This window comes from Petromyzon marinus, chromosome 60 (genome assembly GCF_048934315.1).
Source record: "Petromyzon marinus isolate PM22_M1 ecotype Great Lakes invasive population chromosome 60, UKy_Petmar_22M1.pri1.0, whole genome shotgun sequence".
Classification (NCBI taxonomy): domain Eukaryota; kingdom Metazoa; phylum Chordata; class Hyperoartia; order Petromyzontiformes; family Petromyzontidae; genus Petromyzon; species Petromyzon marinus.
In genome coordinates, this window is record NC_133726.1 from 2,793,083 (window position 1) to 2,817,230 (window position 24,148).

General features: G+C 50.1%; 1 protein-coding gene across 6 annotated transcripts in view; it reads right to left on the reverse strand.

The window, feature by feature from the left end:
• AFDN (afadin, adherens junction formation factor) overlaps nt 1–13,280 on the reverse strand; it is a 168,030-nt gene extending 154,750 nt beyond the window's left edge. For 4 of the 6 annotated variants that reach the window (XM_076053262.1, XM_076053260.1, XM_076053258.1 and 1 more), the window contains exon 1: nt 12,752–13,280. In XM_076053262.1, the coding sequence (XP_075909377.1) occupies nt 12,752–12,847 (96 nt within the window). In that variant the 5' untranslated portion in view covers nt 12,848–13,280. The remainder of the gene's footprint in view (nt 1–12,751) is intronic. The other 2 variants (XM_076053259.1, XM_076053261.1) reach the window with 2 other exon arrangements.
• Between the last annotated feature and the right edge of the window lie 10,868 nt (nt 13,281–24,148).

Consider the following 24,148-nt stretch of genomic DNA (forward strand, 5'->3'; position numbering starts at 1 on the left):
TTTTTTATCTTTCTTGGATTTTGCACTACTATCATGTTTTTGTATTGTTTGTTGTTGTAACGTTCTTACCCTGTGGATATCTGTGAGAAAGAGCTTTATAGCTCATCGGATTCCACCAGTATAAATAAATATTATGATTCTGTTTGGAATTGCAATCCCAGAGGTCGTTCACCGGGTAATATCATCCACTCTTTAAAATGTATTTGCAGTGGGCAAATACACAGTGCATGTCTAGAAGCCACGTGTAATAACACCGGCCAAAGGTTAATAACACATTAATATAAATATCAAACAAGGTTTTTCAAACACACACACACAGTCAAATAACAATAAAGGGTTTGAGAATTTATACACAAACTCATTGCCCCATTTGCCTGCAACACAGCCTCAAAAGTTCAATGGAGTGCCCTTGCTAATAACATCTGGTAATCCAGCGGCAATTGTTCAATAAGCCTGCCTCTACTGAGGAGGCCCACAGGGGTCGAATCCGGTCCAGAGTTGTCAAACAAATGCTCATTGATAATAAAGGCTTTTGGGTTAGATCGTGTAAGTATAAATGTGTCGCAACCCTCCACCACCCGACACGGCCAATCAGTAAAAAATGTGTCACGTTAACAAAACGCCAATTAGTCACTTCTTCAGCCCACCGGTGTGATTTAAGAGTACATCCACAACATTTAGAATTTGAGTCCGACGTTTCGCTGGTAATTACATCCAGCATCTTCGGGCGATTTACCGATTGGCCGAGTCGGGTGGTGGAGGGTTGCAACACATTTATACCGACGCGATTTAACCCAAAAGCCTTTATCATGAATAATACTGGTCGCGAAAGCCGACGTGTTCAAATGCTCAATGATAATATGGATCTGGAAAGCAAATTGTTAATATTAAGAATATGTTTTGTCCTTTCTGGCAATGAAACAGGAGTTGTGTTAAGTTGTTCAAACACAGATGCCTTTTGCAAGGCATCAAGTCTGCATTAACCACACAAACAAACATGCCTTGATAATGTTTGCATGTTTCGCCACGAAGTACTTGTGGTTAATGCGGATGGCCTTGAAAAACGTCTCTGGCGGTCACATTAACTACCATTTTATTTGTCTTCTTTTATTTTTTATTTTACCTACGTGACTCTACCGACAAAAAAACCAAAGAGTATGAATCCTTGCAGTCACGAAAGCTTCAAATCTAGATACCATTTCATTTGTTTGTCATGTGCAAATACCCATTGTATATTTTAGACAATACGTGTGACTCAAGCCATGAACACACCAGAGGTGATGCCGTTTTTTTTATTATTGCAGGTTAAGGGCTCACTGAGCTATACAGCTCTTTTTCAGAAGCGACCTGGCCATAACAAATGATAGCTCAACGAAGTGGCTTATCAAATTAAATTTTAAAACGGCCAAATACTCCACTCAAAAACGCACCTTGATTTCTAAACGTGGAGGGAAAAATCAGGAGGACCCGGAGAAAAATCCACGCAATAATGGTGAGAACGTGCAAACTACCAATGTACAGGCATCATGGTCGTGATAGAACCCACGACCTCCTGTATGCCAGGCAAGGGAGATAGCATCTCGTCACCGTGGTACCCCTTCAAGTGTGGAGACTGAGCAGAGTTCAGTTCCACTTGTAGCCAAATACTCTATTCAGATTTCTCAGGTACAAGGATTTACCTAGGTGTAATTCCTTACATTCTTTATTCGGCTTAACCAGGCTTATCACAAGACTTACATCAACACATGAGTAATAAAAAAAACTGAGCAACAATGAACGTTGATCAGACGATAGGATTAAACCCCCAGCTGCGAGGCACTGTAACAATGCATTGCATCAAGTGTATCACCACACCCAAATAATACAATCATATTCACCATTATTATTAAAATTTAGCAGCAGTGCAGCGCAGGGCGCCCTCCACATCAATAAGGGCCTGGGTTCGATTCTCAACTCGGGCACCTTTCTGTGGTGGAGTTTGTATGTTGTCTCTCTCTCTCTCGGCCCCAGTTTTGCATGGGGTTTTTTCCGAGTTCTCAGGTCTCCTCCCATAGCCATTGTTTTTAAACCACCACACAATGAAACTGGCATTGGCCCAAAACATCCCAAAGGGCGAAAAATTACTTGTGAATTACTCAATTGGGACTACACAGCAAGCAGCAGCAGCTAAATCTCACACCGTTACTGCGAAAAACTAAGCAGGACCCTCCTGCAAAAGTCTCGAGACTCAGCGAGGCTTTCCTGGGTAAACGTGCATTATCAATAATAGCGTAAATATAAATGTGTGTCGTTAAACACATCACCACCACCACCCAGACACAGCCAATTAGTAAGGTTTAGTCACCTAAGCAAAACGTGCGCAATTAGTTACTAGTTCAGCACACCCGGTAAGAGTAAATCCACTAAAACATCATTTATCATTCGAGTACCAAGACATTTTGGTGGTAATTACAACCAGCTTCGTTAGACAATAACCATTGATGATAATTTCTTTAATTAGCAACACATTTATATTTACGCAATCGAACCCAAAAAAAACCTCTATTATGGATGATATTGGTTGCGAAAGCCTACGTGTTACGTGTAATCAAAATAATAACAATACCGTCACTTTTGATTTAAAGCTTTCCTGACTGCAGGGATTCATATTCTTGGTTCTTTCGGTAAAGTCACGTAGAAGGGAAACAACAAAATAATAAAAATATAAAACAATTGTTTTATTATTTTAATGTTTCCCTTCTACGTGCCTTTACCGAAAGAACCAAGAATATGAATACCGTCACTCCTGGTTCAATGCGATAGATACGTTCCTGACAAGCTCCACGTGAAGAGAAAACCGCATTAGGTGGGGAATGACCGAGTTACCGAGTCACGTCTGCACCGTAAACTCGGCCTGCAGTCATTCCCACGGCGGGACAGAGAACTTTGATAAGAGTACGCCGCTACGTTTCTCTCCTGTATCACTCCGTGTGCTCCCATTCCGTTCAGCCGCGCGGCTCAAGAAAGTAGTTCGCCGTCGACGGCTCAGAAACCGCGTGAGAACGCTGTGCGCGTTTCCTTGTCGTGTGAAAAGTATTCCCGAATGGACGAACCCACGTTGCAGCAAAAAGGGGTTCGGGTGAACGCCACGCGTTAAGCGAGGAGTTGCCGTAGAGTCTGTTCTCCTATAAGGCTGCGTGTTTTCAAAACGCCAATCGACTATAACGTGACGGATGTATTTGGGAACACGTTCACTTTGAAATAGCGCGCGATCGAGTGAGCAAAGCCACATCGCGCGAGGAGGAAGAAGCGGTCGTACGGCCGCCTTGGCGTAGCGTCGTCGCACAAGGCGGGATGCTGCTGGATGCTTTTAAGCGCTACCCACGCGCCCCGGTCTTTGTTCGGCCTGCGTACGCATCTCACGCATTATCGCGGGCGGACGGACCGTGCATTCACCCCCTACGTTATATATTATTTATCATAACGCGATTTTTCCAAAACGCGGCATTCTTGAGGAATGCAACTAGCGCCGCGTTATAGAACAGACTGTAGGCCGAGACGCTCTACAAATCCACCGTGCGATGTCTCCACAGTGTGGAGGGCAACCGCGTTTACATTGTCCCCACGTACACCTCTGCCGGTCGGGAGGTAATTAAGCGGGGGGGGGGGGGGGGCGCACATGCTTTCATTTGCATAAACACTCCCAAGAGCGCCCGAGGGAGAATTTGCACACCAGATGAGGGACGCATTTGCGAGGCAAAGCATTTTGCAGGGCGGGCGCTGGCATTGCAGCCTGCATCGAGAACCACCGGCACCAGCAAAAGCTTGTACAGCTTTAATGCCACCGTCGATATTTATCGAACCGTTCTGTCGAATTTGTTGCAGAGGCGGTTCTTAAAAAAAACATAAAGCGCCACCCGCAGATGCGGAATTCGCCGAGGCAAAAAGAGCAGCACCTGCAATTTGCGCGGTCACGCTACTGGTGGCGGAAGGCGCTAGACTGGCGGGAGCTCTACAGCAGGTGGCGCCAAGGTGGTTAGGAGATGTCCACTACCTCGTCTGGTATACAGGATGTCATGGGTTCGATCCCGACCCGAACGCCTGCTCTATACAGTATTTGAAGTTTGCGCGCCCCTCTCTCTCCCCGTTATCGTGTGGATTTTTTTCAGGGCCTATGGTTTTTTCCTCCAAATTTAGAATCAACATCATGCTGCTACGCTTTAAGTGGATTTGGATGCTATAAATTTGCATATAAGCCAATTCGATGAGCTATCATTTGTGGCCAGGCCACTTCTGAAAAAGAGCTATATAGCTCAGTCGGCCTTACCTGGTAAAATACAAAAAGTTTACAATATAGTTTTCAGAGAGCCCCTCAAGACGGTGTTTTGGCCTACTCTTCCACGCTGACCAGATGTCTCACAAGAGGCAAGAGTAGCCACACGTTATCGCCCACGCATGCAACGTGCCGATCGACTAACCAAGAGGCGGTGGGTGGGGAATTTAAAAAACTGGCTCCATCATTTCCACGGCTGCAATGGTTAGAACACTGGGACATGCAATCCAGAGGTCGCTGGCCAATCACATTAACTACCGTTTAATTTGCTTCTCATGTGCATATAAACAATGCATCTCTAGACAATGTGCGTGTGACTCGAGCCATAACACCAGAAGTGATATCGTAAGGCACACTGAGCTATATATAGATATTTTCCATAAGCGACCTGGCCGTCACAAATGATAGCTCAACTTATTAGCTCATCATCATGTGGAATTGTATTGCAGCCAATTACTCTAAACTCATGATGCTGATTATAAACATGGAGGGAAAAACCTGAGGACCTCGAGAAAAATCCACGCGACCACGAGGAGAGGGACACGCAAACTCCAAATATACAGCAGGCGTTAGGTACGGGTCAGGATCGAAACCACACCCTCCTGCATACCAGGCGAGGGAGATAACTACCGAGCATCTGTGAAAACTACTGGACATCTGAGAAAAAGAGCTTCATAGCTCATCGGATTTCTCCAAGATATATATAGATTCTGATCAAAAGAATCAGACTCCCGCCACCGAGGTGAAATTAAACCCGCTTTCTGTACTGCCACCAAACCCATGGCCATACGCCACCAGGTGGTCATCTCAATGCCCATGGTTAAGGGAGCGGGCGGGGGTAAAGGAATTTGTGATCTACCGATGCTTGCCTCCACCAGATGTGCAGCAAAAGTCACCAGCGCCCGACTTAATAACGGCATGATAATTCAGAGCGTGCATGGACGTGGGCTTTGCTCGCCCCTTTCAAAATTCCACAGCAAAGCGAGTGTGAAAATTACGCACAAACGGGGGACGGGAGGAGGGGAGGGGAGGGAACGTTAACTGATGTGACGACCTCCGGATCGCAAGTGCGATTGGCTAACCATTACATCGCGGTCGTCACCGCACACACGCGCATGGCGTAATCAGAACGTCGGCACATCGGAAACCGCGTTCAAACCACAATGCGGAAGTTTTACGAGGTATGTGGGCCGGGGCGAAAGGCAATACGGAAGCCCACGCGAGGCCCCTTTAAAAAGCAGGCAGGGCCGGTCTGGTCTTATCGAAGCGCCACCACCACCACCACAGTCTGTCGCCCGTCGCATCAATACGAGTTCAGGGCAGGCTTTGTGGTTGCGGGCCGGCTTCGGCGGGCGAATGACATTGTACTGGCACGCAGGCAAGGGCCCTCTCTTGCGTACGCTACCCTGGAGAAGGCTACTTCTGCCCATCGTCACGAACGCGTGTATGCCGTACCGATCGGTTCACGTCCGACCGACTTTTTACGAGTTACGATAATTAATGGTAATTCAGCGAATTCGCGACTCGTGGCATTCTCATGGCGCGAGGCTGGCGTTGAAGAAAGGCGCCGTGTTTCACATGGTCCCTGCAGGATTTTCACGACAGCGGGTGAACGTAGCTACACGAGATCCCACATGGGCACCATGGTGGCGCGAGGTGTTTGAATACCTCGCCTGGTATCAAAATATTTACTCATACTGGAGGAATCTGATGAGCTATAAAGCTCTTTTTCCCAGATGTCCAGTCGGGGCAGGTACGAACGTTACAAGCACAAACAATAGAAAAAAAAACGACCGTAGTGCAAAGTACATGAAAGGTAAACAAATCACCCAAACACATACAAATCAAACTAAACCATTCCCATCCTATATTCTTGGTTCTTTCGGTAAAGTCACGTTGAAGGGAAACAATAACTATATATAAAACAACGTGACTTTACCGAAAGAACCAAGAATATGAATCACTGCAGTCACGAAAGCTTTAAATCATTCACATCCTACCAGGCAAAGCACACTAAGAAATGTACTTATTGTTCAGAAGCAACCTGTCCACAAATGATAGCTCAACAAAGCGGCTTATACAACAGGAGGTCGTGCGTTCGATCCTGACCCTTACGCCTGCTGTACATTTATAGTTTGCGTGTCTCTATCTCTCGGCCCTTGGTCGCGTGGAATTTTTCCTCCGGGTCCTCCGGTTTTTTTCATCCACGTTTAGAATCAACAGGCGTTTTAGAGTATTTGGCTGCTATAAATTTCCACAAGCCACTTCGTTGAGCCATCATTTGTGATAGCCAGGTCGCGTCTCTGTAGGCCTTACCGGGCAAAATAAACATAGCAGTAATTGAGTAATTTTCTGTGTAATTTTTTTTCAATTTGGAAAATTCGGACGGGTGACGCCGGCACGCAACAGCCCTACCCCGTTTCGAAACGAGATGACGGGATTTTTTTAAAGTCCACCGTGAAGCAGTTTGCGCGTAATATTTCACGGTGATGGTGGTTGAACAACAGTGTGGACAAGACGAAAACGTCACAGGAAGTGCAACACTGTGGGACGTGGTGATGGATGGGCGACATGGCGACTGACCGCCAGCGAGCGAGCGAGAGAATCCAGAGCGGGCATTCGCTCATCAATCAACCCCCAACCATCATCATCATTAGACCTCCTTTGCCAGTACCAAAATGTAATAATAGGGTTTTTTCCCCTTTTTTTCGGGTAACAAAACTGAAACCTTTTTACAAGGATTAAGTTCATGCATTAACCACAATACCTGCAGTCAAAATGCAAACAAAAAACATACTATAATATATGCATTGTCCTTGAAACTGATTTGGTCCACACCAAGGGACAATGCATATATTATCATAGTATGTTTTTTGTTTGCATTTTGACTGCAGGTATTGTGGTTAACGCAGACATGAATCCTTGTAAAAAGGTTTCAACCCCCAACCGCTTTACGTTTCTACGGGAAGAAAATAAATGAGTGGAAGCCGGTTTGTTTTTACCAAGTGACTCCGGCACCTCACGGTTGTTGTTAAGCACGTGGCCCTGGGGAGCCACACGTACCACGTGACCTATCAGACAAAGATCCCCCGTATAGCCTTAATAGACTTCTGAGGAAGGGGCCGTTTGCGAGCACCTGCGAAGGCCGTACAGTACTAGGGTACGCCCAGGACCAGTTCAGATAATCTAAGAAATATATAAATATTAAAATATATTTTCATTCATATATGTTACATCTATACATATTCGTGATATATTTATTTACATGTAACAACATTTATAGATGGTAATACCCCAATTTATGTCTGTCCCTTTTATGCCGTTTCGAAAATACGTCTTCACTTTATTACGAACACCGCTGCCCGATTTGCGTCGCCTCATCCTCCACACACTCACGTCGCTGACGGCACTGTCCGTCCTCTCTCATTATCCGTCGCCTCTCAGCCTTCCAGTACTACTAATACCCACTACTACCACCAACCCACTGCTACCCTATAAATTGCTGTCATTGACGTCGTTTCGATATTCGTCGCACCTTTTATGAACGCATCCCCCCCCCCCCAGGTTCATAATGCAATGTGCAAACCGTTGCGCCACCACTCCACCCTACATTCCCATATCTACTCAACTCCCTTATCAGTTCGGGCATTATCTACATTTGTTTCAGTACAATTCGCTGAAAAGACACTAAAACTTATTTTAAGATCTTATTCGCAACTAGTGCAACTACCTTCCCACGTGAAATCACGAGTGGCTGCTCTTGCTACATGGCTCGTAACATGAGGGTTACCAAATGGTGTTGCTCTGAGCCAATAACGCTGCTGATGAGATCAAATAAAGTAAAAATCAGTCCAAGGTTGCATATATAAATATAAACGACTGGACGGTTGACCATCCACGCACTGCACGGGCTCAAGACAACTGGTCAAGATTCTGATCTGTATGCTGAACTTCTTTCGCACCATACGCAAGCCAACAACGCTAATCGGAGGTGTTTAGACGCACTCTGGGTGATTTAGTCATGAGCATATCCACCTTATTTGTAAAGAATTACACAAGCACATCCTACCTCCCCTTGCCTCCCTCCTAAGAGACGACGAATCTTGATGGATTCTGACCCAGTAGAACAAAGGTAAGGGTACAGCGCCCCCCGCCCCCCTCCAAGAGGGTATTTTGCCGTGCTCTTCCACGCTGACCAGACGTCTTGGAAGGGGTGGGCGAACCCACACTTTAACCCACCACCACATACAACCTGCCCATCAACTGCGGTGCAATCAATTAATACCGCAGGGGGGACAACAGAGGCAAGGAGGGGAAAACTCAAGAAAAAGTTTGAGTCACCTGCTGTGCCTGGAGATTGAATCGAAACGATGACACCTGGAATTGCAGTTCCGATATGCTAACCATCACTCCGCAGTGGCGAGATGTTAACTACTTCGCCTGGTCTGCAGGAAGTCGTGGGTTCGATCCAGACCCCGACGTCTGTACATTTGGAGTTTGCGCGTCTCTCTCTCCCTGTTGTGGAGTGGATCTTTCTCCGGGGTCCTCCGGTTTTTCCCCTCCACATTTAGAATTGACGTTCGTTTAGAGTATTGGGCCGCTTCCAATTGACGCGTGATAAGTCACTTAATTTGCAATGGCCAGGTCGCTTCTGAAAAAGACCTCAGTGGGGCCTTACCGGTCAAATAAAAATACAGTAGTTCATAATTTCACTCCACGGAAGCAACAAAAGGACACGGCTTTTACCGTGACCTGCCATCGCTAAGCCCACAATTGCTAATGCAGCTTATTCGTCGTGTATGCACCCCAGGGGGGCCCTCAACGTCCACGTGATCTGCCGGAGCCCAATTATCCTGGGAAAACGTTCGCTCGCTGGCTGGCTCACCGGCTGGCTCGGTCGCGTCAAGTTCAAGCGTCGTCACACGGGTCGCCGGTTCGCTGGGGCGCTCCCTCTGCAATTCGCGGACTTTGGGACAAATCGTAAACGGCGAGCAAAGTACTGCGCAGCAAAACTGGGCGCCGCGATTTATCACCCCCCCGCCCCGTACCCTGCACAACAATTGCGATCCAATAAATTCTTGCCATTCAAGGTTTTGCAGGTCGGTTAAATAATCGGTTACTTTGTCGGCGATGCGATTTCCCTCCCAAATTTGAAACCGGCCGAGCCATCGGCTGTCACGTCGCGAAACGAAGAATCCATTCTTCAGACGCGAAAAAAGTTGGATGCATGTACGTATACTCGGAACTCTCGCAGAGTAGCGTCAGCTCTTCGCGTTGAACAACAGCCCGCGGAAGAGGATATGCCGGAGCTACCTCCGACATCTCTCCCTGTTACCTCTGGACCACACACCGAACACTTTCCCACTCAATCTGCATCCGAGAATTTCTCTTTTGTTTTAAACATTGTCGGGAATATAGCAGTTTGCAGTGGCGGGACAGGTCAAAAACACCCGATTATGTAAACATAACGATTGTAAAACAGCAATTGCGCATGCGCGAATCGATGTGTGAATAGCAAACCAGAAGAATCCGTGGTGCTGGCCGTATTATTTATTATTCATGTCAACTGGGTAGAGGAGAGCAGGTTGCAGCGGACGTGACATGGCTAGAAGGCTTGATGATGGACGGTCAAGACTACTGACAAGGTGGTAGCCAAGAGGGATGACACATCTGAGAGGACGTCTACCAGAGGAGATGGAGCGATTTGAATCAGCTGGGTGGAAATGTTACATCAAAGAATCATCAGAATCTTTATTTATACTCGAGGAACCTGATGAGCTATGAGGCTCTTTTCACAAGATGTCCAGTATAGCGAGCGGTAGAAGTGGCTTGGGGGAGGCCTTCATCCAGCAGCGAATTGACCGTGGCCGATGAGAATGACGAGTTGGCAGGAAGGGCTCCAAGTTGCCATTGCTACAGTGCTTAGTCAGCAAAGGCACTGGAATCTTTGCGTTTGAATATGGGCAGCCACCCGTGACTAAACCAGGTTGTCATGTTCAGCAAGTTCTATGGTCACAGACCCTCGTCAGAAATGGCTGCACACCCAAAAAAAAACCGCATTATTTTGGTTTTTGCATTGAATTTGTACCAGTCCGCCGCCTAGAGGGTGGCATGGCCACACACATAATGGTGATTATTTACCCCCAAGGAAAGCCTCAAAGAGTCTCAAGATTTATTTCAAGAGGGCACTGCTAGATTGAAATCGTTTGGCCAAATCCATAAGCGTTTTTAGCTTTTGTGTGCACGAGGAAAGCGGAGGACCCTCACCTCGTAAAGGACACTCAAAGTTCCACACAGATGGATTAAATAATCCACTGTCCTTCATAGAGGTTTTTTGGGTTAGATCGCGCAAATATAAGTGTCGTTAAACCCGCCACCACCCGACACAGCCAATTAGTAAGGTTTGTCACTAAACATGCAAATTCGTTACTAGTTCCGCAAACTGGTGTGTTGGAAAGTAAACCCACAAAATGATGATGCTGGTTGTAATTCCAACCAGCATCATAAGGCGACAGCCAGAGTTGTGGAGAAATCCTCCTCTTTCGGTCTTAGATAGAGGAATAAATGTCCCACTTTAGTATCCGGACAATCTCGCTGCCCACATCCACACGACACAAGCTGGGATTGCCAAGCGATTCACCCATGCAAGCACTGACCGGGCTCAAAAAAAAATCTGCCGAGCTTGCCCGAGGTCCGACAGTCTGGACACATTCAGGGCAACTTGGTTGTAAAGCCTCTAAACAGTGAACGGATGAATAATGCACTCCGAAGTAGACTTCGCAAGCAGGCTGTATGTGCGGTAGGAACGATGGTTACGCTACTGCTATGAATATTTCAGGATGGGCCGCCCGTGTGTTGTTCAAAGTGGTTGCGCCGATGTTTCACTTTAGATGCCGGTAGCTTTTTCAGGAACCGAGCTTTTGGGACGAAACGTCAGACAACCGTAGTGGTACGCACGCAATAACAACCCCAAGACACAGAGAGCTGGTGACAGCCTTTGATTGAGATTGCACCAGGGGGGATATTTTTTCCACGAAAACAACCAACACCTCCTCCCTCCACCGACTGGACTTTCAGGAAATCAAAAAGACAAATCGCCGCAAATCCTTGACGTCTGGGACATATTTGACATTATGGGAGACGACAAATAATCATAATTATCATCATGTGCTGTACAGAGAGACACCTTTGTCAAAAACACTTGAAATCGATTCCAACTTTAACAGCGCTGTTTGTTTCTGGCCGGTCTGTCGTTTCGGGGACATGCTCGGCAACTGTGCAGCAACAACGCTGCAAATAATGAAGATAGTGGTCAGTTGCCGAGGGTAGTTTGACCATACTTCACCACGCCTGTTCCACGTTAGGGGAAAAAAAACCAAGGTGCTGTTAGAAACCAGTCAATGTGACTGCAGACACGGTGTGTTTGTGAGGTCGTTTTAACGAGTGTTTCATTCATGTCCGCATACCTGCATACCTTTCAACCCGTACGGTTTACCCGTATTGTTGCACATGGAAATTGAGTTTTCAGGTCCACATGGCGTACATCCGTTTCAATACGGGCAAACACATTTGTGTCCATTTGTTTGTGTTTCTCCCTTGCGACGGGACTTTGTAAGATGAACGTTGACATATGTATAAGGTGATGGTGTGACTAAAAGGGGTGTGAATTAGTCCGAAATAAGTTAGAACTTCTTTCGCACTGTACCAGGCGCTGCACAATCGATGTCAATACCGTTTAACAATCCACTGATGGACGAAGGCCTCAGATGCTGTGGAGTCGTTTCTCTGTCAATCCACTGCTGGATGTAGGCCATCAGATGCTACACTGTGTAAGTGGTTACTGTCAATCCACTGCTGGATGAGGCCCTCAGATGCTACACTGTGTGTAAGTGGTTACTGTCAATCCACTGCTGGATGAGGCCCTCAGATGCTACACTGTGTGTAAGTGCTTCCTGTCAATCCACTGCTGAATGTAGGCCCTCAGATGCTTAATTGTATGGAGTGGTTACTCTTGTCAATCCACTGCTGGATGTAGGCCTCAGGTGCTACACTTTGTGGAGTGGTTCATCTGTCAATGCACTGCTGGATGAATGCCTTTGTACCATACTTCACTCAAGACTACAACAACTCACAACAACGACCGGTAGGGCCTTTTTTTTAAATCATCACCATCATCATCATTCGTCCATACCTTCACCGCAAGTTCATAACTCACCCCCAACACCCCAAACTCGAGCGGCGGTCGCCTGAGAAGTCTCTCCACACACTCCGCTCCACTAAAGCCAGTCGAGTCGGAACCACGGATTTCACTTTCCATCGAAGTGACGAGCGAGCCCACCGATAACCAACACCACCAACACCAGCAGCAGCATCCACCACACTCACACCACACACACACACCACCACCCCCACCGTCCCCAGCCGCCAAAGCAAACTCACCTCGTTGGGCAGACTGATCTCGAACAGGTCGAGTCTGTTTTCGTTCCAGTGGTTGATGATTTCCCTCAGCTTGCGTCTCTCCTCCTCCATTGCCATCCTTACACGCGAGGCCCCCCCTCTCCTCTCGCCTCAACTGCGTGGGCCTGGGGCTACTGCCCCCCCACCACGCCGCCGCCTCGCGATGATGCCGAGAAGCAATGGGTTCTGGGTGTGTTGGGGGACGGGAGGGAGCAGCCTTCGGCCGATCCCAAGCCGCACAAGACAATCGACTTCAAACTCCCTCCTGATTCCTTCCCTTCGCCTCCTTCCTCAGACACCGACCACCACCACCCCCCGCCGCCGCCGCCACCCCGAAACGATTCACGGGCTAATGTTTACACCGACCGAACAACGATATGGCAACGTGATATATATGTATTTAAAAAAAAAATTATATATAATTTTGACCGCGACCTTTATTATTTTCCCCTCAGCCTGCTTTGCTTTGCCCTACCCCCCGCCCGCCACCACACACAGCACGCGGGCCCAAAATGTCCGCGCGCGCGCGAGGCGCCCCCCCCCCCCCGCCGCCGCTGCCGCCACCCCCCGCCCGTCCGACGCCCGCCCGCCGCCAACCCCCGCCCGCCCGCCCGCCGCTGCCGCCGCCGCCACCGACGACGCCGCAAACCGCCCGAGCGCGCGCGCGGCTCCGAACGAGCGAACGACGACGACGACGCCGCCAACCAAACCGCCGACGCCGCCGGAAGGAACCCCCGGGACCTTCCTAACACCCCCCACCCCACCTATCACCACCACCACCCTCAACCACTCGGCCCTCACCCCTCCCAACGGACTCCAAATATGGGCATGTGGGTGGGGATTCGGACGTTAAAGGCGGGGGGAAATCGGCGCTGGGGGGAGGGGTGGGGGAATGAACGATTTAATTTCGCCCCCTTAGCACGCCCATCCCCGTCAACGGGCCAATCGGAGAAGGTGTTTTGTTTAAGTTAAGCCCCCCCATCCAATGGGGGTGGGGCTTTGTTAAGCTCCTCCCTCAAAATGGGGCGGGTGGATATTTTATAAAGCTCCTCCCTCAAGAGAGTAGGAAGGGCTTCAATGGAAGCTTTGGGATCAGGGTGGAGTTTAAACTAAACGATGTACATATAAGTTAAAACTAAACAACGTACATGTAAGTTTAAACTAAAGAATGTACATATACGGTTAAACTAAACAATGTACATATAAATTTCGATTTAAAGCTTTCGTGACTGCAAGGATTCTTCTTCTTTGGTTCTTTCGGTAAAGTCACGTAGAATGAGAATAAAATAATAAAATAAAACAATAAAATTCTCACGACGTTTCGGCCACAACACAAGTGGCCTTCTTCAGGTGAAAGGCACATTCTACGTGACTTTACCGAAATAAAATGTACATATACGTTTAAACTAAACAACGTATATATAAGTTTAAACTAAACAATGTACATATACGTTTAAACTAAACAATGTACGTATCATACTCTTTGATTTTATTCGGTAAAGTCACGTAGATAAAATGAAACGAAATAAAAGAAACGAAAATAGTTAAATCACGACGTTTCGGAGGCAACACAAGCTTCCGTCTTCAGGTGGAATAGTCACAGCAAAAGATCTGTGTAGAGTACAGAGCTCTGAGACGATCGGGTTTATATATAGGTTAAGGGGGGGGGAGGAGTCAGAAAGGGGGCGTGGGTGGGTGGGAGGGCTCAGTCAAGAGTGGAAGGCTGTGGTGGACTACCAACAACTGCGGAGGTTAAGGGGTGGGGGAGGAGTCAGAAAGGGGGCGTGGGTGGGTGGGCTGAGACAAAAGTGACTCCTCCCCTCTCCCTTAACCTCTCTTAACCTGCACAGTTGTTGGTAGTCCACCACAGCCTTCCACTTTTGACTCAGCCCTCACACCCACCCACGCCCCCTTTCTGACTCCTCCCCCCGTTAACCTCCGCAGTTGTTGGTAGTCCACCACAGCCTTCCACTCTTGACTCAACCCTCCCACCCACGCCCCCTTTCTGACTCCTCCCCCCGTTAACCTCCGCAGTTGTTGGTAGTCCACCACAGCCTTCCACTCTTGACTCAGCCCTCCCACCCACTCACGCCCCCTTTCTGACTCCTCCCCCCGTTAACCTCCGCAGTTGTTGGTAGTCCACCACAGCCTTCCACTCTTGACTCAGCCCTCCCACCCACGCCCCCTTTCTGACTCCTCCCCCCCCTTAACCAACATATAAACCCGATTGTCTCAGAGCTGTGTACTCTACACAGATCTTTAGCTGTGACTATTCCACCTGAAGACGGAAGCTTGTGTTGCCTCCGAAACGTCGTTATTTAATTATTTTCGTTTCTTTTATTTTGTTTTATTTTATCTACGTGACTTTACCGAATAAAACCAAAGAGTATGAATCCTTGCAGTCACGAAAGCTTCAAATCTAGAATGTACATATCAGTTTAAACTAAACTATGTACATATAAGAATAGGTTTTACCCTTTCTAGAAAAAAAAACAGGTGTTAAGATGTTAAAACACTAAACAGAAACCTTTGCAAGGAATCATATCTGCATTAACCACAGAAACTTGTGATGAACATGCAAACAAAAAACGTGGTCTGGTCGTATTTGACTTGTTCACCACAAGTGTTGTGACGATATATCCACCACTAGGGGGATAGAGCGCTGAACATGGTGAAGGAATGGCGCGGAGATGATCGAGGGTCGAGTGTAATGACGGCATATCCGCCACTAGGGGGATAGAGCGCGCAACAGGATAAAAGGGGAACGCGGAAATGATTGAGGGTCGATTGAGTGAGTAACGTTCGGTGGGTCAGGTCACGTCGTCGGGTCGTGGAGCTGCAATAGCCTCGTGTATCGGGGGGTTACGTGGTGACAAGGACGTCTACACCAATTATAGAACCAGCTCCGAATAGGTCCTGATTAAAGGAAGTGTTAATAAACGGATTGCCTCCAACCACGTAGTGTGTGTCTTCATTTAAGAGTACTACAACTGATGTCAGGAGTTATAACAGTTGGTGATAGCGTAGTTCATGTTAAGAAGGAGGAAGCAACTTCCAAGGTCGTCCTCGGAGGAGTACGACCACGACAATGGGGCTCCCCCACAATCGACCCCAGGTGCTCAGGACCCTGAGATGGAGCAGGACGCTGTTATGCCGCCCACGCAGGGAGAAGGTCGAAATCTCACCACATCGCCACCTCCAAGGAGTGAGCGCCGGACCAAGAAAGACATTGTGGGAGACCTCCTGGCCGCCGTCACTACCTTAGCCACCGTTATACAGCAGGAGGACGATGAGAGGACGCCCATCCAATGACCCGGGGATCTTCCACCGCTGCCATTTCCCGCGCGCGGGAAACCCAAGGGACGCAAGCAGCGCAAGCGCCTGACAATTTGGACAGCGGGCAGGAAACGCTTCCCGCCCAATTTCAAATTTCGCCAAAAGTGCTACCCCAGGACTGTGGACTCAAGAAGAGGCTACCATTTGTCAATGGTAATTGAACGACGAAGCTCTGTCAGCGTTCGACGCTATTCCCGAAGAGGACAAGCCCTCTCTGTCCCAAACTCTGCCTCAGATGGCGCTAATCTACGCTCCCGAGTCGCACAAGCACCAGAAGTTCGCCACACGGAGGCGGGGGGAGGCCGAGACGCCTTTCGCAGCGCGCTTCTGGCGCTAGCGAAGTCAGCCTACCCCGGGATGGACCGGGTCGGCAGGGACTCACTGGTCCTGGAAAAGATGCTCCAGCTTGCCCGGGAACTTACGGGTTGTGCTGCGCGGTGCCTGGAGGCACATTTCAGCATTCAGCGATGATCCGACGTGGCTGCAGGCGTCCTAACCACTCCGGAGGGTAGAGCGGCTGAAGATGGAGCATCGCCAAGAGCCTGCGCTTCCTTCTCCGGGGGTAGGGGAAGGAGGGCAGATGCGAGACCACACAGCAACCGAGGACGCCCAATGGAGCCTTCCTCCAGACAGAGGAACGAGCCGGTAGTGTGCTTTAAATGCAGCCTGCCGGGACACCTCTCCATCGGCTGCCGCACTCCACGGGCAAGACCTCCCACGTCGCCGCCGTACTACAATCGCCCGTTCTTCTCTCATTGGGGCCCTCAGGCAAGTCGCGGTGCACCTCACACACAGCCCACACATCTACCTCATGCATCGAGTTCGAAATCGCGAGTCGCCGGTGCGAGTCCGGGTGCGTCGTGGGTGAGACGCATTGAAGGTTGGCCGCGGCGTCCCACGCAATTGCACGCCTTGGGTCGCCATGTTATTGCTGCTGCAGCAGCAGGGTCGTCTGCTGTCGTTGGGACTATCGATGGGATTGAGGTACGGGTACTTGTGGATACCGGTACATTGGCGACAATCATTTCCGAGATTATTTATGGCAGTTTGCCGCCAAAATCTCGTGCCATTTTGCCTGTTGATATCCCGTGTTTTGCCGCAAACGATCAATCATCGGGGATTATTGGCCAGTTAATAGCGACAGTATGCATCGGCGACATTAGCTTGACGGGCCCAGTGGCTGTACCTTGCCTATTGGGAACGGATTTTCTAGCCAAAATGCCCCTGAAGATCCTTATCGATCAAGGCTGCATAGAATTACCTTCGGGTCGCCGAATGGCATTTTTGACATTGCCAAATTTCTTCCGCACGGCAAATACATCAGTTCTGGCGATGACCACCCGTACTGTTAAAATTCCCCCCCGGCGCACAGATGCTAATTCCCTTGCGCTTAAAGAAACAACTTGATAGGTAACATTCCAAGGAAGCGATGTTGTTGGTTCCCTCCAACAAGGCTGCTCAGGGTGAAGCCTTACTCTTTGTGCAGACCTTGGTGGCAAATAATCAAGAACCGTTTATCCAAGTTTAAAACACGAGTTTTGTCACGTCAGTCATTCAAGAGGGCGCTGTCCTGGCTCATGCGTCGCCTGCTTGTTGCGATAGTGAAATTGGCGGGAATGTGGCCATCGCATCGGCTGCGGGGCAGACTAAGCAAGGTGATGTGGTAAGGCTTGATGCGCTCTGCGCGGAGAGCAACGATTTATCAACAGAACAGAGGCTTGAATTGCGTGTGCTTCTGGAGGAGTTTGTCGAAGCTTTCAGTAAAACTAAATTTGATATTAGCCGCAAGCCCCTGTTACACCAGCATATAAACCCGTACAGATTAAGCCCAAAAGAGAAGCACCATGTGCGCTGTGCAGCTGACGAGATGTTGGCCGCCGATATTGTTTCCCCGTCCAACAGCCTGTGGGGGGCCCCCATTGTGCTCGTCAAAAAGCAGGATGGGAGTGTGCGCTTTTGTGTTGATTTTCGGAAGCTTAACAGAGTTTCTGTAGCAGATGCGTACCCGCTCCCGCGGATGGATGACTCGTTAGACACTTTGTCGGGGGTGAAGTTTTTCTCCACCCTTGATTTACTATCGGGGTTTTGGCAGTTGCCTCTCGACGACAGCTCCAAACCTAAGACCGTGTTCTGCACACCACAAGGCTTTTTCAAATTCAACCGGCTTCCGATGGGTCTTAACTCGGCCCCGGCTACTTTCCAAAGATTGATGGAATTGGTGTTGGCGGCACTTCAATGGGACACGTGTCTGATTTACCTGGATGACGTCATTGTCTTTTAGCCGTACTTTAAAAGAACACCTAGGAAGGTTGCGGGCAGTTTTTCTCAAAAGGCGGGTCGTAAAATTAAAATTTAAACCTCAGAAATAGCACCTATTGCAAAGATCTGTCCGGTACCTCGGTCACATTGTCAGCGAATCTGTAATCTCGACGGATCCCGACAAAACTGCGGGCGTGCGGAGATGGCCAACCCACACGTCGGTGGGTGAGGTACAGAGTTACGTTGGATTCACATCGTACTATAGACGTTTTTTCCCCAGATTCGCTACAATCGCCAAGCCACTCCATGTCCTCACATCCAAGGGACAGAAATTTTGGTGGGGGGAGGCTGTGTTTTCTGCGCTGCGTGACAGCCTGGCCAATGTGCCTCCCCTTCTGTACCCGATTTTTCTCTTCCCTTCATCCTCGACACAGACGCCAGTAACACCGGCATAGGCACTGTATTATCGCAGGTTGTGGACGGCGTCGAGCGGGTGGTTGCTTACGGCAGTAATGTGCTGTCTCCTGCGGAGCAGCGCTACTGTGTTACAAGCCAAGAATTGCTGGCCATAGTATTTTTCATCCAGAAGTACCATCTGTACCTTTATGGATGGCAATTAACTGTGCGCTTGGACCACGCGGCCTTGCAGTAAGCGTTGCGTGTCGATCAGCGATCGGGTCAACTCTCCCGCTGGCTGGAAGTCCCTCAGGACTCTCCTTCGTTCTATCCTACAGAAAGGGTGTCCTGTTGATGAAATGGGACGCTGAGTTGCAACAGTACAACATAGTGGTTCCAACCATCTTGCGGGGTAAACTGACATGGGCGACGCATGAACGCGTAATGCATCTCGGTGTCCAAAAAACCTTGTTTACGCTCCACCTGCATTTTTTTTCTGGCCGGGCATGGTGGGAGACGTACAAAATGTCTTGAGGGGATGCATGGAATGTGCTCACCGGAAACCACCGCCCAAAACGGCTTGTCCCCCCTTGAAATCAATCAACGTGTCCCGTGTCAATGAGCTCGTGGTGCTCGACATACTCGGTCCGTTTCCCACCACCCCGTGGGGTAATAAATATATATGAGTGGGTGTCGAGTATCTTTCGTGGTGGCCGATGGCCTGGCCAGTGCCTGACTAGTCGGCTGCCACCATTACTGATGCGTTTTGGATAAAGGAGCACCGGAACGTCTCCTCACAGACCAGGGCAAAAATGTATCTTCTAAATTACTCAAGGAAGTGTGCGGCCTGTTGGGCACAAAAAAGGTCCGCACCTCACCCTATCACCCACAGACTGATGGCATGATGGAACGCCCAGACAGGAATCTAACATCCATGCTGCGTCACCAGGTCACTGAGGATCAGTCTGACTGGGACCTGCACATTCCTGGTGTTCTCGCAGCATACAGATTGGCCCCGCACGCATCCACCGGCTCCTCGACATATTTTCTCATGTATGGGAGGGAATATGATCCACCCATCCAAGTTCAATTGAACCCGGAGCTGGGGAAAAGCAAACTGGCCGACCCCATGCGCCTTACCCTCAAGCACTTGTCAGAGGCTAGGGAAGCTTCTCAGGGGAAATTCAGGCCTGAGGCAGGCCGCGAATGAATGGCTGGTTGCTCTCCGGGAATCAAGGACTAAATGGGAGCTGGGTGATGAGGCTTTTCCTCCACTGCCCCCAAGTTCCGGTGGGTACATCCCCAAAACTGTACAAGCCCTGGCGGGGTCCCGTCACAATCATTGAGGTAGCAAGCCCGCAGAATGTACGCATTCGGATCGGTCGCAGGCACTGGTTCGTGCATGCGTCGCGATTGAAACCTTTCTATCCGCCCGACGGTGCCGCTTCATCTCCACTAACCGAGGGCTGTGTGTCAGGCGTACCCGGCAAGCCAGGCCAAGGACTAGGGGACGTTGTCCCTCAGGCGTCTACTGACTCTCTGCCCAAAGGATCGCAGCGCTTTAGGACCACGGAGCAATCCGCTTCGAGTGGTCGATTTCACTCGGGCAACGTTTGTCTTTCTTCTAACACCACTTTATTTACAGTTCTCCACATGTCCTCAATGCTCCACAGTTCCCTTGTTGCCACGGCTCGCTCGCCGTGCTTCAATCGACTCGCTCGCCGCCTTTGCCTCTCCAATCTCCACTTCTCCGTCAGCTCCGATGTCTCTGTGCTTCCCCCACTGCTGGCTGCTTCGTCCCTGCTCCCCGCTCTCCGCTATCACCGTGCTCTCTCTACTGCTAACTGCTTCGTCTCTGCTCTCCGCTATCACTGTGCTGTCTCCACTGCTAACTGTTTCGTCTCTGCTCTCCGTTATCACTGTGCTCTCTCTACTGCTGGCTGCTTCGTCTCTGCTCCCCGCTCTCCGCTATCACTGTGCTCTCTCCACTGATAACTGCTTCGTCTCTGTCTTCCGCTCTTCGCTATCACTATGCTCTCTCCACTGCTAAGTGCTTCGTCTCTGTCTTCCGCTCTTCGCTATCACTATGCTCTCTCCACTGCTGACTGCTTCGTCTCTGTCTTCCGCTCTTCGCTATCACTATGCTCTCTCCACTGCTAGCTGCTTCTCTCTTCAGCTGTTCCACGTCTTGCCTTGTCCAGCCCCCGACTCCAACTCCCCGTTTCTCCTCACGTCCCCCAATTTATCCCCGCTATCATTACACCCCAATTAATTAACTCGCGTCCCAACGGCGCTCCGCGTGCCCGTGCACCTGTTACCTCGCCAGACTTCAAGACGCCACCTCAGCCCTTACAACAACACCAGCCAATCACAGCCGTCCTTGGCTCCCTCAGCTTAATTGGCACAATCGTTACCTCATCGTCCCAATATGACCCCCTACTGTCCTGCTCCCGCGCAAATTCACCAATTACCCCCATGCGCCTATTTATTCCACTACATCACCCACCCCCCCCGTGATGAAAAAATCTAGCCGTTCCGGCTACGACCACACCTCGACTTCCGGGTAGTGGAGCACAACAAGGACATAACAATAACAACAATGCATCACAGAACTTTGTACAACAACCGTAAGAGACGTAGAGTTAACGGAAGGTTCTTCCTTAGGAGCGAGTTCCAGCCGCCGGCCCATTTCCCCTGAACGGGACACTGTGGGGCAAGCGTGGGGAATGCTCCCCTGTTAATTCAGGGCTGCGTCCGGACCTCGACGCACGCCCGTCCCTGTCACAGCGATCATCCGCCGGCGGGACCGCCCATCGCCCCTGTGCGTTCTGGACAGTATCCCGAGGTTGCGGCCGTCAGCCGGCTTCTGGCCAGTAAATCTGCCAGAACCCTCTCTCCGAGTCAATAGGGATGGTCCTGCAGGCACACGGGAGGCAGACTTCTGAGACGCGTTCACATGCGACCGCATCACAGGTTCGTCGGACACATCCAATACAGGCCGCTCTGCAATGGGAGATGACGCGTCGTAGGGCGATACAAATTTCTTAAGGCGCGACGAATGAACATACCATATTCGACGACCAAACCGAATCCGTACACTCTGGTCCCGGAGAACCTCAACAATCTCGACGGGGCAGTGCAACCAAGCCCTGTCCCCCACACACCACGGCTCTCGAGGAGGGCTGCGTACCATGCAATCGTTCGTTGGCGGCTTGCCGTCGTGCTGTGTTACCCAACGAGGCCTCCCGAGCCTCCCTCAGACGGTCCAATGCCACCTGCACAGGAGCAGGTACCGTCGACGACTTCCCTTGTGTTCGCACACCCAATTTGACCAATGCCGGCGCCTCTGGTTCGCGACCATACATTAAATAGAAAGGCGAGTACCCCGTCGAGGCATGCGGGGCCAGTCTATAAACTGCCAGGGTCGTCGGAACGTGCAGGTCCCAATCATCCTGCGAGGAGTTAACCTGGTGGCAAAGCATAGACGCCAGCGTCCTATGCAGCCATTCAACCATCCCGTCGGTTTGCGGGTGGTACGGGGACGTTCGAATCTTTTTAGTCCCCAACGAATCACACACTTCTTTAAGCAATCGGGATGAGAAATTCCTGCCTTGATCGGTGAGCAAGTGCTCTGGGGCGCCCGTATCGAGAACATATCCTTGTAGGAAAGCTTCTGCGATCGATCCCGCAGATTGGTCCACTAGCGGCCATGCCATAGGCCAGCGAGTAAGGTACTCTCCACCCACGAGTAGATACTTGTGCCCCCGGGGGGGTGACGGGAAACGGACCCAATATATTCAGGGCGACAATTTCGTTGACGCGCGAAACCCGTATCGATTGCAGCGGTACGCGATAGGGTTGCGCCGCTGCCTTCCACCGTGCGCATTCGTGGCATGCCTTAACATCTTGTTGTACATCGTTATACATTCCCGGCCAGTAAAATTCTTTCTCCAAGGTAAGCGCGGTCTTTTTCTCCCCTAAGTGCATCAGTTTGTCATGGGTATCACGAATGAGCTTCCCGCTCAACACCATCGGAACAACAATACAGAATCTTTGCGCTTCGACATCCCAGCGAATGAGGAGACCATCAACGAGTCGCAGAAAGGGGCGATCTTCCGATCCCCTTGAACGAGAGGCCCGAAGCCTCATTCTGTCCAGGGAGGAGTCATCCGCCTCTAAGCGTTTCTACTGGGACAGCGTTAATCCCAGTAAACCCGATCCCACAGCCGGAATCGCTTCCGGGCCGAATTGAATCCGCTGCAGCGACCATAGCCGGATCGCCCTGCAGCGGCGGACCGCAACGCAGCGAGCCCTCCGCACACGGACACGAGCCCGTCGGTTGCGGCAATCACGACAAAGCGTCAGCGTTGACATGACGCGTCCCCTTCCTATGCTGGATTGTGAAGGAATACCCCTGCAGGATCTCGAGCCAACGGGCCATTTGGCCCGACGGCTGGTCAACCCGCAACAAGTATTGTAGCACCGCGTGATCAGTTGCGGATCAGAAATTCCCTGCCATACAAGTACGGTCGGTACAATCGAACAAAGTGCACGATGGCCAGCAGCTCTGTGCTTCCCCCACTGCTGGCTGCTCCGCCTCTGCTCTTCGCTCTCCGCTATCACTGTGCTCTCTCCAATGCTAACTGCTTCGTCTCTGCTCTCCGCTCTCCGCTATCACTGTGCTCTCTCCACTGCTAACTGCTTCGTCTCTGCTCTCCGCTCTCCGCTATCACTGTGCTCTCTCCACTGCTAACTGCCTCGTCTCTGTTCTCCGCTCTCCGCCATCACTGTGCTCTCTCCACTGCTAACTGCTTCATCTCTGTCTTCCGCTCTTCGCTATCACTGTGCTCTCTCCACTGCTAACTGCTTCATTTCTGTCTTCCGCTCTTCGCTATCACTGTGCTCTCTCCACTGCTAACTGCTTCATTTCTGTCTTCCACTCTTCGCTATCACTGTGCTCTCTCCACTGCTAACTGCTTCGTCTCTGTCTTCCGCTCTTCGCTATCACTATGCTCTCTCCACTGCTGACTGCTTCGTCTCTGTCTTCTACTCTTCGCTATCACTATGCTCTCTCCACTGATAGCTGCTTTGTCTCTGTCTTCCGCTCTTCGCTATCACTGTGCTCTCTCCACTGCTAACTGCTTCGTCTCTGTCTTCCGCTCTTCGCTATCACTATGCTCTCTCCACTGCTGACTGATTCGTCTCTGTCTTCCGCTCTTCGCTATCACTATGCTCTCTCCACTGCTGACTGCTTTGTCTCTGTCTTCTACTCTTCGCTATCACTATGCTCTCTCCACTGCTGGCTGCTTCTCTCTTCACCTGCTCCACGTCTTGCCTCGTCCAGCCCCCGACTCCAACTCCCCGTTTCTCCTCACGTCCCCCAATTTA